Consider the following 14,590-nt stretch of genomic DNA (forward strand, 5'->3'; position numbering starts at 1 on the left):
ATTCATACGAGGAGTTTTCAATCTACCTTGTTTGAGGACTCAAAACCTGGGTATTATGCTCGCAGCCCCTTTGAATGCACCACCCAAAAATTGCTTTACTCAGATTCCAAAATCATTGTTTAGCTACTCTAGAGTCTAGGGGATGTCTACAGGAAAATTGATGTTCAAATTCGTCGAAATAGATTAGTGAGTTGATACGGTCCATATACTAAGGATTTGGACATTTCGGTAAAAAAGAAAAAGAAAAAAAGATCTTTTTCGTATGTTTTGACTGCTTGAGCCCCTGAATTTTTTTTCGCTCTTGGAATAATGGGCTAGAACAGTGGTTGGTAAAGGTACGACCCCTGAGGCGCATGCGGCTATTTGGCTCCTTCATCGCAGGCTCTGGTGCAAATTCTCACCAACCGGTGTGCAAGATATTGGCTTGTTGCCGCATGCGTGATTCACAGCACGGGGGGAGTCACGGGCTTTTCATAATGTCTGGCTGGTTGTGACTAGAAGAAGTACTTCCAAAACAACTGTTCCTACCTTGAAAATAGGGGGGAAGGAATTTAATATTGGAGTCTTTGTAGGACTAACTTTGGGTTACAGTTCTATTTCTCAAGGTTTAATTAACCAAGCAAGACTTGTGCGTTCTGGAGAAGGTAGAGTTGAAAGAAGGATATTTGCTATTGTAAATCCCTTCCTTAAAGTTATATTTATCTAGACAAGTGGCTCCTAACTAATTTCAGGCCATTCCCCGCCAAAACATTTCTAAAATCTTTGAGACCTTCCGCGGGGTATTTAAATTTTGTTATTAAAAATTTTACGTGTATTCGCCTGTAGGAAGCTTAATGCCATTAACTTTGTATCTTTTTTTGGGTCGTCCTATAGGCTTTCTTTATATTAGCGGAAAACATTATTTGGACTGCAACTGAACCCTCGTGTGAGTGAACTCCTTTCTACTAAACCCTCGCGCATTTAACCTCAGGTGCGACTGTACCTCCATGTACCTGAGCCCCCATTCGGCTGAACCCTCGTGTAACTGAACCCTCAAGCAATTGCACCCTTTGTAACTGAACCGTCATACAATTCAACCCTCATGCAACAGAATCCATTTAACTGAACCCTTTTAGAGCTCAACCCCCATGTAAATGAACCTTCGTGCAACTGAACCCTCATGCAACTCAACTACCGTTTAATTGAGCCCTCGTGCAACTGAACCCCGTAAAACTTAACCCTGTGCAACTCAACCCTCGCTCAACTTAATATCCGTGCAGATCAGCCAAATTCAGCTCAACCCTCATTCAACTCAAACTTCGTGTCATTCCAAATTTGAACAAACCAACCCCCATTTGTTTCAACTCCCCTTCTATTCACCTTCTCTGCAATTCAACCCTCATTTAACTCAATCCTCATTCAACTCAGCCCTCGTTTACCCCAAACCTGACTGACCCAACCCAATTCAGCTCAATCCTCCTAAAATCAATAATATAATTACAAAATGTGATTAAACCCGTTTTGTAAGAAGTGACAAAAGCTGACGAGAATGAAATGGTTCATCCGAAAAAGATTCATCCGAATACGAAACTGATTCGTTAGTGATAGAAGCTATTTATTTTCATTTCAATACTAAAATTATTTACCAAACAAATTCTTGGAAATTACGAAAGAGCTTGATACCCGAACGTTTCTTTTCTTTCTCTTCTCCCCCAACACTAGCCGATCACCGGAACATCGCAGGGGCAATGAAAGGGATAACCTTCTGAAGTTCTAGGTTCTAGGAATTTGTATTTTATTTCCCCCGTCCAATAAGGATGTGCATGAACGGATGGCTGGTTTGATGCTACATAACAAACTTCACCCAAAATTTCCAACAAAGAGATGATTGATTCTCTATTCAAACCTGCTTACAAGTATAATAATCGCTAGTCACAATATTTTACTAGAATTTTTTTTTCACAGAGTGAGTAATATCTCAGTAGATAGCGGAAACCTGTTTTTCAATTGTATCTTTGAAGTTCTATATGCGATTCTTCTCGCGTGTTACCCGGCTGCTAAAAAAGTACCAACAAGAGTTTAGTTAAATGGGGTTGAGTTGATTTCCACGGGGGCTAATTCAAACGAGGGTTCAGTGAAATGGGGTTTAGTTGCACGTGGCCCAGCATAAAGGGGATTCAGTTGCACGACGGTTCAGTCAAACGGGATTCAATTACACGTTGGTTGAGTTGCACAGGAGTCTAGTTGCACGAGGGCTCAGTTAAATAGCGTTTGAGTTTCACGTGGGCTCAGTTGCACGAGAGTTCAGTTAATAAGGGTCGAGTTACATGGAAGCTCAGTTACACGTACATCCCTTTTATACAATGTATAACGTCGTTGCAACACTATCATGTTTTTTTATGCTCCTTACATACATTTGAGTATGACGCAATTGACATAAAAAAAAATTATTGAATAAATGCTGTAAAGTCAGCCGAAGATGCACATCCCGTCCACAACCAATCCAAAATATTGTCAAGCCCCATCGATGGGGCATGCGCCCCCCATTGGGAATCAGGGATCTAGACCAACAACCTCCCAAGAGGACAAAAAGCCCGTAAAAAGTTTTACCCTAAAATAAATGCACGAAAAAAAAAAATACAATTTGATTTTTCCAGGAAGTAGTATATTTCGGTACTGGTGCATTATGTGGGCACTGCTATATAGTAACGAGAGACGACCCACCAAACGGGTTATTTACAAGAGACCGCTAAAGAGAAATGGAATGCAAAGCGTGGTTTTCGTTGCGTTTACGATATTTAAACTGTCGTTTTAAGGGGTTTAGGGGGGGGGAAGGTACCTAGGTTAGGTTAGGTTACGTATTTAATATATGCTATGCTCTACCCCCCCCCCTTCTAATGTGCAAATATACAGCCCAAATTTGTTTATAAACTATTATATATTCATCATATTTTATTTCATTAGTATTAACCAAACTCGACTCCTTTAGCAGTGCCCACATAATGCACCAGTACCTATATTTCAATGCAAAGCCATTAAAATATTAAACAAAAAAATCTACTATATTAAAAAGACCGTGACTTGCAAGAGCGCCATTGTTGAATACCACACCATTTAAATGTATAACAAAATTGGCGGTATTCTTAGCTATTTCATTAGTGAGATAATCGGAAAATTCACTGAAATTGCACCTTGGTTCCAGCTTTAGGCTACATAAAATCATCACTGCGAGTCTTTGCTCTTTAAATACGTAATGGATAGCCAGTAAGGATGTGTTATTGTACAGATAGGCCTAATCAAAACAAAAAACTATAAAATTCTGAAAAATAATTTTTAAAAATCCTGAAATACTCATTATATTCCCAAAAGCAGTTTATTTTACTTTACAGAGCAAATATGTAGCACAAATGAAAAAAAATCCCCATTCATTTGATACACTAGAACTCTAATAGGCTACCTAAACTCAAAGGGACTTATTCAAAATAACAGTCAAGGACCCCCTTGGCTTGAGGTTCTAGGTTGCATAAAATCAAAAGACAAAAACTATTTGCCTGATCTCTGGAAAAGCCTTTATTGCATTTCGATTTTGTGCATTATTAGATCCCTTCCGACCAGAGAACAGCTAAAAATTCAAATTAGCCTATATTCACTCAGCCACGAACACAACAAGCAGGACCAATGAACAACGCAGGCTCTGTAACACTTTCATGGGCGTACGGAATGGGGGCGGAGGAGGGCGGCTGCCCCCCTAGAACTTTAAATTTACCCTAGATATGGATGAAAAAGAAGATGGTTGAAAAAGCAGTAGAAAAAAGGTAGATGGCTAAAACAGCAGTTGATAAAAGGTAGATGGTTGAAAAAGATGGAAATAAACAGTTGGAAAGCCAATAAAAGTCAAACAAAAAGCAATTATCCATAATGTCTTGGAAAGATTCAGCTCTAATTCAAGAAGATTAATGCTGAAGCTTATTGATGATTACTTATTAATGAGGATTTCATAGGTATGATAGAATTTGCTGGCACTGTAAGGTTTCGTGAACCGCCAATATAACTTCAGCCCCCACCCTTCATCACAGAATCGTTCCCCCTAGAGAAGAAGCTACGTAAGCCCATGAACACTTTCCATTACGTACATGTACCGTCCCCTCCTCCAAACTAAAATCTGTGAACGTGCCTGTATGCAGTAAAATCTCATTGTAGGCTACACCTCTCCCGCCATAAACAAATCCACTTACTAGGGGATAAATGTATCTTCACTGTCCAACGGCTATAACTCAACTAAGGAAAATTGTAATGAACCATAAAGAAATACAAAAATGTGCTGTAGACTAAACCAAGTTTGTTGTTTATCAAAAGAACATCAAAGCTTGCAGTAGAGTGAAATGATACGTATATTATTTCGTCTGCATCAGCGGTTCCCGATGGGTGATAAACTAGGCTCGTTGTTGTACACCTGAAGCATGGGCGTAAGCATGATCTATTCTGTAAACCATGAGACAATAAGTAAAGACCGAAGGGAGTGAGGGCTGCAACATCATTGGAGGAAGGGTAAGGGCCTTATTATCAGAATTTTCAAAAATTTTTGAAACATTCACTATAAAAATGTACGCATTCTTAAAATGGAGTAAATAACCACTGTTTGCAATCTCGGCATAGGATTTCTCCGTTGAAATAACCAGTTTGACGAGTGTGTTTAGCATCTTCCTTATACAATATATCGCGTGGCAAAGAGCTAATAGAACAGTACCGTCTTTTCTTCTGAAGTACAAAACAACAGAAATTAAACAGCCAAATTAGCAAAAATCACACAAAAGAAGACAATGCATATTGCGTTCTGATAGTCCTAACAATTATCTTTTAATTTTCAGTCGACAGCATCTTGGTTACAATTGTACAACTTTTATCTATGAAGAATATATTGAAAGAAATCAAAACGTATCTACAGAACAATTCTTTTCGTATCTTAAAAACGGCTCTATATATTTACACTTATTTTAAAATGCCCTTCAATGATATTGTATAACCACTGGTTTGGTACATTCACCCCTAGAAAAGATAAAATGAGGAAAAAATTTGAAAAGACGCATGAACAGCTACACCAAGGAAAAACAAAAGAAATTTTGTGTTTTTTTTTCAGTCTGGGGATCGGAACCTCCCAAAAGGGCTCTTGGACGCGCTGAATTTGATAGTTTAGGTTTCACCGAGACCGCCCTTGGTCTTAGATACGCTTTTTCTACTTATTCCAATTTATAAAAATTTTCTTACCCTAAGAACTTCTTATAGGTAATTTCAAAAATTAATGAGTTTTATATATTTGAACTTACCGTTTTATTTATTCATGAATTTTTTAAATTCTCTTGATTGATATTTTATTTTTATAAGAATCACATACTTTCGGTTCTTGGTTACTATTTACAAGGGTATAGTTTTCTTACCACAAGCAGTTTGACAAGGTATAGGTTACCCTGTCCAATTTTCTTCTAAAATTAATCTATGAACTCTTCATATTAAAATTGCCTGTTTGTGTAATAGCTCTAGCATGAGGGGCTGCATTTGTCACGTTACGTCTGGAGACAGTATGTCTCCTGAAACAATAACTTCTCAATCAGCCACCATTATGGATATTGGTATTACCTTCTTTGAAAAACAAATTAAAGTTTAGGGTCGAAAAGCAGGAAAGAAGAAGACTGGCAAACCCCTTTTATTGAGGATTAAATAAAAAAATAAAAAAATTCAACTGAAAGTAAGGAGCAACATTAAAACTTAAAACGAACAGAAATTATTACGTTTATGAAGGGGTTCACAACTTAGTCAATACCTCGCTCTTTACGCTATAGTTTGAATTTTGTTCCAATTCTTTAATAATGACCCTTGAATCACAAAGGCCGTTTAGTTGAATAAATAGCTCTTTTGAAAGTACTAACAAGACTTAGCGTAAAGAGCGAGGTATTGACTAGGGGGGGGGGGAACCCCCTAATATACGTAATAATTTCTGTTCGTTTTAAGGTTTAATGTTGCTCCTTACTTTGAGTTGAAAAAAACTTGTTTTTTTTATTTCTTTTCGTTTTTTAAATAATAGCCTACTGGAAAATCCAGTGGCGCCCCCTTCATAGCAATGTCCCTACCCCCATGAAAAATTCCTCCATGGAAATATCCTTTCACGTAACCCCCTCTCCCCGAGCCTGCACCAGAAAAATACCCCTGAAAATGTCTGTATACTTCACAATAACAAATACTATAAGTGAACAATGGGCAAAGTTCATAGCTTGCAGCCATTCCTCCGGGGACTGTGGGGGATCAAGTCATCTTCAAAGACATAGTTGGTAGATTTTTCGACTATGCTGAACAAAATGGTTATCTCAAAATTTTGATTAGGTGACTTTAGGAAAGAATGGGCGTGGGAGGAGGCTTAGTTCGGTTGATATGATCACTCCTGGAAAAAAACAAAAAAAAACAAAAAAAAACAGTAAACACGCATCTGTGATCTTTCTTCTGGCAAAAAATAGAAAAATTCCACATTTTTGCAGCTAGGAGCTTGATGAAACTTATATTTTTTAAATCAGCATAAAAATCCGATTCTTTTGATGCATCTATTGGTATCAAAATTTCGTTTTTTAGAGTTTCGGTTACTATTGAGCCGGGTCGCTCCTTACTTACAGTTCGTTGCCGCTAACTGTTTGATATGTTCATTTTAATTTCATTGCTGATCTTCACTTAATACTGAAAAGATTATTTTTTATTTAATTACCGAGATGGATACTCATGGTCCTGAAGCCCCAACAAGAGCATTATTAGGGGGAGGGAGGCACAAGTGCTACCAACTGCTTTTTTACCATGATTTAAGTTGGGATGTCTATCAATATACTGTTTTCATGACTTTCTAAATGGTATTTTGCCCCCCCCCCCTCCTTCTGGGGTTCCTGTCATGGTCTCAAGAATACCTGTCTATTTTCATTGTTTTGTTTCCTTTTCATCTCGGTTGTTATTATTGAAACAATTTGGTAGAAAACTGGGGGATGTAGATTGCTCAAAGGAGATTTTCAGTCTAATGATCTTTTCAGTGGAAAAAACGAGTTTGTAGTCTATAAAGAAATAAAAAAAATTCTTGGTGGACGATTTGAAAACATCATTTGTATTTTGGAACGAGTTCGTCGGCCTATAGGAATCAACATATAAAATGGTGGTCAGGACTATTTGTCTTTTCTAAGCCCTAATGTATTTTTTTTTTTTTTTTTTTTTTTTTTTTTTTTTTTGTCAAATGAGCCAATTTTGAACATCTACAAAGGACGGCACGGTGGGAAGAAGAGAGACATGAATATATTTTCCCAACATATTTTTCTCTGATTCCCGATTTGCCCGAATTTCGTTTTTCCAGTTCCATCACGGTTTGTGGCTTAATTCCGGTTTCATTTTCATATGAACTTACTTAACTTGGAACTTAGTTCCTTCTGAGCCATCGGTGGCGCATAGGGCGTCGACGAAGCCTCTCCACTCGTCCCGAAGCAATGCAACAGCGGTGACATCTTCCCATTCAGGTATTAATGAGGTCTCAGCCATCCTCAGATCTCGATCGAAAGTTAGCCGCAAAGTGTTCTTTGGACGACCTCGTCTTCTTCTGCCAACTGGTTTCCAGTCGTACGCTGTCCGAGGAAGGCGGCCTTCTTTCATGCGGAGTACATGGTCTAAATATGACCACCTCTTCTTCCTCAGAACAGCAGTAATGAGAGGCTGTCCCGTTCTATTCTCGATTTCAATGTTACTGACTCTCTGTTGCCAACTTATGTTTAAAATTCTCCTCAGGCACATATTTTCGAATGCAAGAATTCTCTTTTAGAGCTGCTGATTCATTTTCCAGTACTCCCTAGCGTAGAGGAGTATGGAGAGCCCATTGCTACTGAAGAGACGTAGCTTCAGTTACAAGGAATATTTGCTGCTTCTCCAAATGGGCTTAAGTCTAATGAAAGCACCAGTTCACTGACCGATTCTGCGTTTAATCTCTGTCATTATTTCACCATCACAATCGATCCTACCACCCAGGTATTTTAAGTCCTTCACCTGTTCTAGAATTTTATTCTTGTGCTGCAAAAAAAGTGGTGAGCTTGCGATGGAAATTCGTTTTGATGTGTCTATGTCTAGGACTAACCTGACATTTTCTGTAATTATGTCATGTAGTTGCTGCAGCCTTTTTTTAGACTCTTCTAGCTAAACTACGTCATCCCCAAAATCTTAATCACAGAGTTACTTGCCGCTTACTCTTATGCCATATCCAGAGTTACGTCTTAATATGTAGTCGACTACAATTACAAAAAGAAATGGGGAAATTATAAACCCCTGACGAACACCCAATATTATCTTGAAAAATCTGGTTTCATTAATTCCGGTGATAACACAGCACCCGGTCTCTTTGTATATGGATACTTTCATGCTCACTAGGCCTACCGACATCCCTTAACACTTCAGGGCTCTTAATAAACATTCTCGGTCAACTGAGTAAAACGCCTTTTCGAGACACAATGGTGTGCGATAATTGGAGAGGCATCAGCCTGACATTTTCATATGATTCACCTATTAATTATTGAACTTTTGGAGGAATATAACTTCATATTTTAAGCTTTGGACCAAATACCAATGAAAGAGAGATGCTATTGAATACAAAAAAAAATTGTTAATTCGTAAGAAATTAAAGAGCTAAGTTTAATCCTATATATAACAAACTAAATCTACCCTACATGTTAAGAAAGCTACCATTCCGAACCACATCCTGGCCCACTTCTCTTGGACATTCTTGATTATGGGCATATGTTGTTCCATTAATTTATTAATTAATGAACTTCAACTTGGAACTTGAACTTATAAAAAGGAACTTGACAATTAAAAGCTAAGCTTATGTCATTTTGGCAAATAATTTTAACTTTTTTAAAAATACTTTTTGTGGATGAAAATTATATAATTTTATCTTCTGTTAAATGTTGCGTTATGTTTTCGGGGGAGGTTTCACAAAAATACTTTGAAATTTGTTTTCAAAGTTTGTTTGAAATTTTTTTGCATATATTTTTATTACGTTTTTATGAGTCAGAAAAAAAATTTGGGGGGGAGGGGTCAAACCTAGTTCACCCCCGGATACGGCCTTGTTTGTCTGTATTATTTATTCATTATATTTATATTATTCTTTATTTTTGGTCACGAGGACTCTTTCTTTGGTTGGTTTTATATTTTTACAGATCCTAAGAAAATCAAAACAAACTAATACCTCAAAAACTATCACCATAATACCCCAAGCCTTTTTTTAGATCCAGGACCAAACATCACCTCTTTTCCAAATAAAAACCTTATATGTTAACTACGGGCGATTTACATACCTTACAGTCCTTGTCCCAGGGTTTATGGGGGTTTCGTCAACACTGGAGGCATAGTCATTTTACCTTTGGACTATTTTGAACAAAACGGCTACCTCAAAATTTTGATAAGATACAGTTGGGGAAATGAGGGTGCGGAAAGGGGGATGGTTGCCCTCCGAACACTTTTGACTCTTAAAAAGAGCACTAGAACTTTCGATTTCTATTCGAATAAACCCCCTCCGAAGTTTAGATGACCACCGCTTTCATAAAAAAATAGAAAAATAACAAAAGAAATAATAATACATCGAAGCCTTATGGCCCTTTACTATAGGTAATAATAGTATGTTACCACCAATATATATCTTATCAATCTCATACTATCTTATACCCCATAAAATTTGAAAAGTACCTGAGATAGTAAAAAAAGGAGGGTCCAGCTTTGTTAATAAAGACTGGCCCACATAAGTTATGAGCTTTACGTTTTTGTCTTAGGGTTTTCCCTATTGTCTTATAATTTCGTCTTTCTTTCCACTTTTCTAATTTTTTTAGCTTTTCCCCGCATTGAAGACGGCAGGGGCCAACTCCTATGATTTATCGATCACTGATAATTGTTTTAGGGGGAGTGAGTGGTATCGGGCCATTGAGGGTCAGGAGTCAACTCCCATAGGTTTTGGAATAAAATATTGTTAATAAATTGTTCTTTTTTTTGTTTTTTCTTTTTTGGGGGAGCGGGGGGGGGGGCTGAGCCATGCAGAGAAGGCCAAGGGTCAGCTCCCTTAAGTTTTGGAATAAAATAGCGTCCATAAGCTTTTTGAGTGGGGGTGAGGAATGGACTTATCTTAACTTCGAACTATTTTCAAAACCCTCGCAAAAGAACCTTATATGCCCCCAGGACGTAACTTACAACACTTGTCCCCGGGCTCTGCGGGGTTGTGTTGACCCTTATTTACTTGTGTTACTTATTTTTAAAACAAAAGTCTATCTAAAAATTCGCTCGGATGGATTTGGAGTAAAAAGGGTAGAAGGACTAGTTGTCCTTTGGTCCCTTTTGACTCATAAAAAGGGAACTGGAACTTTCAATTTCCAACAGAATGAGCCCCCGATGAACTTTATACGATCATTCCTTCCACAAAAATAGCCTTATATGCCTCGGGGCATAATTTTCAACACCTGCCCCGGGGTTCTGGGGGGTTGTATAAACCTCTTAAGTTTTTTAATGTGATCTTTGGTCGATTTGGACAAAAAGAAAATCTCAAAAATTCAATCAAGCGAATTTGGGGAAAAGGCGGGTGGTAGGGGGGGGGGGTCTGGTATTTACCATCATATTACTTTTTACTCTTAAAAAGAGAACTAAAAATTTCTATTTCTAGTCATTTGAATCCCCTCAAAAGTTTATCTTTACCATAAAAACCCTATATGTCCCAGGCATAAGTTAAAACCCTTCTCCCGGGACTTTCTTGAACTGGAACTTTCAATTTTCATCAGAATGAGCCCCCGATGAACTTTTTACGATCATTCCTTCCACAAAAATAGCCTTATATGCCTCGGGGCATAATTTTCAACACTTGCCCCGGGGCTCTGGGGGTTGCATAAACCTCTTAAGTTCTTTAATGTGATCTGTGGTCGATTTTGGACAAAAAGAAAATCTCAAAAATTCAATCAAGCGAATTTTTTGTCTTAGGGTTTTCCCTATTGTCTTATAATTTCGTCTTTCTTTCCACTTTTCTAATTTTTGTAGCTTTTCCCCGCATTGAAGACGGCAGGGGCCAACTCCCATGATTTATCGATCACTGATAATTGTTTTTGGGGGAGTGAGTGGTATCGGGCCATTGAGGGTCAGGAGTCAACTCCCATAGGTTTTGGAATAAAATATTGTTAATAAATTGTTCTTTTTTTTGTTTTTTCTTTTTTGGGGGAGCGGGGGGGGGGGCGGAGCCATGCAGAGAAGGCCAAGGGTCCGCTCCCTTAAGTTTTGGAATAAAATAGCGTCCATAAGCTTTTTGAGTGGAGGTGAGGATTGAACTTATCTGATCTTTGAACTATTTTCAAAACCCTCACATAAGAACTTTATATGCCCCCAGGACATAACTTACAACACTTGTCCCCGGGCTCTGCGGGGTTGTGTTGACCCTTATTTACTTGTGTTACTTATTTTTAAAACAAAAGTCTATCTCAAAAATTCGCTCGGATGAATTTGGAGTAAAAAGGGTAGAAGGACTAGTTGCCCTTTGGTCCCTTTTGACTCTTAAAAAGGGAGCTGGAACTTTCAATTTTCATCAGAATGAGCCCCCGATGGACTTTTTACGATCATTCCTTCCACAAAAATAACCTTATAAACAAAAAAAAATTTTTAAACACGAAAAACGGGTTTTAATTTTCTAACAAGCAGTGAACTACAAAACAATTAATTATGCACAAAAGCTCCGAATATTTCGGCCCCACATCCGGGAGCCTTTCTCAACGGAAAAAAAAAATAAATAAATAAAGCAAAAAAAAAACAACTTAAATTACATTACAATAAAACATACTAAACACGTAAAGAGAACAGAAAGCAAAAACGAAAGAAAAATATAAATAAATAAGAACAAAACTCACATATTAATTAAACACTTCCATGCACTGAATGTCTTTCAACTGGCCTCCTCTCAGTATATAAATGGAAATATATTAAATAAACACTTCCATGTACTGAATGTCTATATTGATTCTACTCGCCTCCTCCCAGTATATAAATTGAAATATATTAATTAAACACTTCCATGCACTGAATGTCTTTCAACTGGCCTCCTCTCAGTATATAAATGGAAATATATTAAATAAACACTTCCATGTTCTGAATGTCTATATTTATTCTACTCGCATCCTCCCAGTATATAAATTGAAATATATTAATTAAACTCTTCCATGCACTGAATGTCTTTCAACTGGCCTCCTCTCAGTATATAAATGGAAATATATTAAATAAACACTTCCATGTACTGAATGTCTATATTGATTCTACTCAGAATCAATATAGACATTCAGTACATGGAAGTGTTTATTTAATATATTTCCATTTATATACTGAGAGGAGGCCAGTTGAAAGACATTCAGTGCATGGAAGTGTTTAATTAATATATTTCAATTTATATACTGGGAGGAGGCGAGTAGAATCAATATATACATTCAGTACATGGAAGTGTTTATTTAATATATTTCCATTTATATAATGAGAGGAGGCCAGTTGAAAGACATTCAGTGCATGGAAGTGTTTAATTAATATATTTCAATTTATATACTGGGAGGAGGCGAGTAGAATCAATATAGACATTCAGTACATGGAAGTGTTTATTTAATATATTTCCATTTATATACTGAGAGGAGGCCAGTTGAAAGACATTCAGTGCATGGAAGTGTTTAATTAATATGTGAGTTTTGTTCTTATTTATTTATATTTTTCTTTCGTTTTTGCTTTTTGTTCTCTTTATGTGTTTAGTATGTTTTATTGTAATGTAATTTAAGTTGTTTTTTTTTTGCTTTATTTATTTATTTTTTTTTCCGTTGAGAAAGGCTACCGGATGTGGGGCCGAAATATTAGGAGCTTTTTTGCATAATTAATTGTTTTGTAGTTCACTGCTTGTTAGAAAATTAAAACCCGTTTTTCGTGTTTAAAAATTTTTTTTTGTTTTTAATGGAAAAGCAGTGTGGTCTAAGAAATTATTTAATAACCTTATATGCCTCGGGGCATAATTTTCAACACTTGCCCCGGGGTTCTGGGGGTTTGCATAAACCTCTTAAGTTTTTTAATGTGATCTTTGGTCGATTTGGACAAAAAGAAAATCTCAAAAATTCAATCAAGCGAATTTGGGGAAAAGGCGGTTGGTTGGGGGGGGGGGTCTGGTATTTACCATCAGATCACTTTTGACTATTAAAAAGAGAACTAAAACTTTCGATTTCTAGTCATTTGAATCCCCTCAAAAGTTTATCTTTACCATAAAAACCCTATATGTCCCAGGCATAAGTTAAAACCCTTCTCCCGGGACTTTCTTGAACTGGAACTTTCAATTTTCATCAGAATGAGCCCCCGGTGGACTTTATACGATCCTTCCTTCCACAAAAAACCTTATATGCCTCGGGGTATATTTTACAACACTTGTCCCGGGGTTCTGGGGGTTGCGTAAACCTCTTAAGTTTTTTAATGTGATCTTTGGTCGATTCTGGACAAAAAGAAAATCTCAAAAATTCAATCAAGCGAATTTGGGAAAAGACGGTTGGTAGGGGGGGGGGGGGAGGGGCTGGTATTTACCATTAGATTACTTTTGACTCTTAAAAAGAGAACTAAAACTTTCGATTTCTAGTCATTTGAATCTCCTCAAAAGTTTAACTTTCAGAGGCAACGCTGTAGCGTTGCCTATAGTAAAGGCCATTCGGCTCCAATGTTTTATTATTATTATTTTTTTTTTCCAGAGGCACTTCATATGGAAGGGGTCGTCGTAGAAACTTCAAAGGGGAATCATCCGATTGGAAATCGAGAGTTCTAGTGCCCTTATTAATAGACAAAATGATTGGAGGGCAACTAGCCCCCCCCCCGCCCATAAGTCCCCCAAACACATCCAATCAAAAATTTGAGATAGCCATTTTGTTCAGCGTAGTTGATTTCCAGATAGAAAATATATTTTTTAGGAGGACACTGCCCCACAACCCTCAGGGCAAGGGTTTTAAGTTATGCCCTGGGGGCACATAAGATTTGCTGCTCTGAAGGCGCTGTCGCTGCTCTGAAGGCGCTGCTCTGTGCTGCTCTGAAGGCGCTGTCGTAGAAACTTCAAAACAGGCTCATTCGATTTGAAATTAAAGGGTTAGTGCCCTTTTTAATAGTCGAAAGTGATTGGAGGGCAACTAGCCCCCCCCCCACGCCCATCATTTCCCCAAACACATCCAATCCAAATTTTGAGATAGCCATTTTGTTCAGCGTAGTTGATTTCCCGATAGAATATATGTTTTTGAGGAGGACACTCTCCCACAACCTTCAGGGCAAGGGTTTTAAGTTATGCCCTGGGGACAAATAAGGTTTTTTATAGAAGGTGTTGTCGTAGAAACTTCAAAAAGGCCTCATTCGATTGGGAATTCAAAGGGATAGTGCCCTTTTTAATAGTCGAAAGTGATTGGAGGGCAACTAGCCTCCCCACGCCCATCTTTCCCCCAAACACACCCAATCAAAATTTTGAGATAGCCATTTTGTTCAGCATAGTTGATTTTCAGATAGAAAATATGTTTTTGAGGAGGACAATCCCCCA

The 14,590-nt window shown here is 37.6% G+C and overlaps 2 protein-coding genes across 2 annotated transcripts in view; both read right to left on the reverse strand.

Annotated features, from left to right (window-relative positions):
* Positions 1-4,232, reverse strand: part of LOC148949721 (uncharacterized) — a 34,533-nt gene extending 30,301 nt beyond the window's left edge. The window contains exon 1 of the mRNA XM_089093680.1: positions 4,215-4,232. The gene's annotated coding sequence lies outside the window, so the exon portion shown is untranslated. The remainder of the gene's footprint in view (positions 1-4,214) is intronic.
* A 3,169-nt stretch (positions 4,233-7,401) lies between these two features.
* On the reverse strand, positions 7,402-7,785 carry LOC148949722 (uncharacterized). The gene has a single exon (XM_089092766.1). It carries the CDS (start codon positions 7,783-7,785, stop codon positions 7,402-7,404), a length of 384 nt encoding a protein of 127 aa, XP_088948892.1.
* Between the last annotated feature and the right edge of the window lie 6,805 nt (positions 7,786-14,590).

The sequence above is a fragment of the Artemia sp. Qi Xiang Cuo genome, chromosome 8 (genome assembly GCF_049724085.1).
Source record: "Artemia sp. Qi Xiang Cuo chromosome 8, ASM4972408v1, whole genome shotgun sequence".
Classification (NCBI taxonomy): Eukaryota; Metazoa; Arthropoda; class Branchiopoda; order Anostraca; family Artemiidae; genus Artemia; species Artemia sp. Qi Xiang Cuo.

Coding starts and splice junctions, on each gene's coding strand:
- LOC148949722 (XM_089092766.1), bottom strand. CDS start 7,785: ATGTGCCTGAGGAGAATTTTAAACATAAGTTGGCAACAGAGAGTCAGT.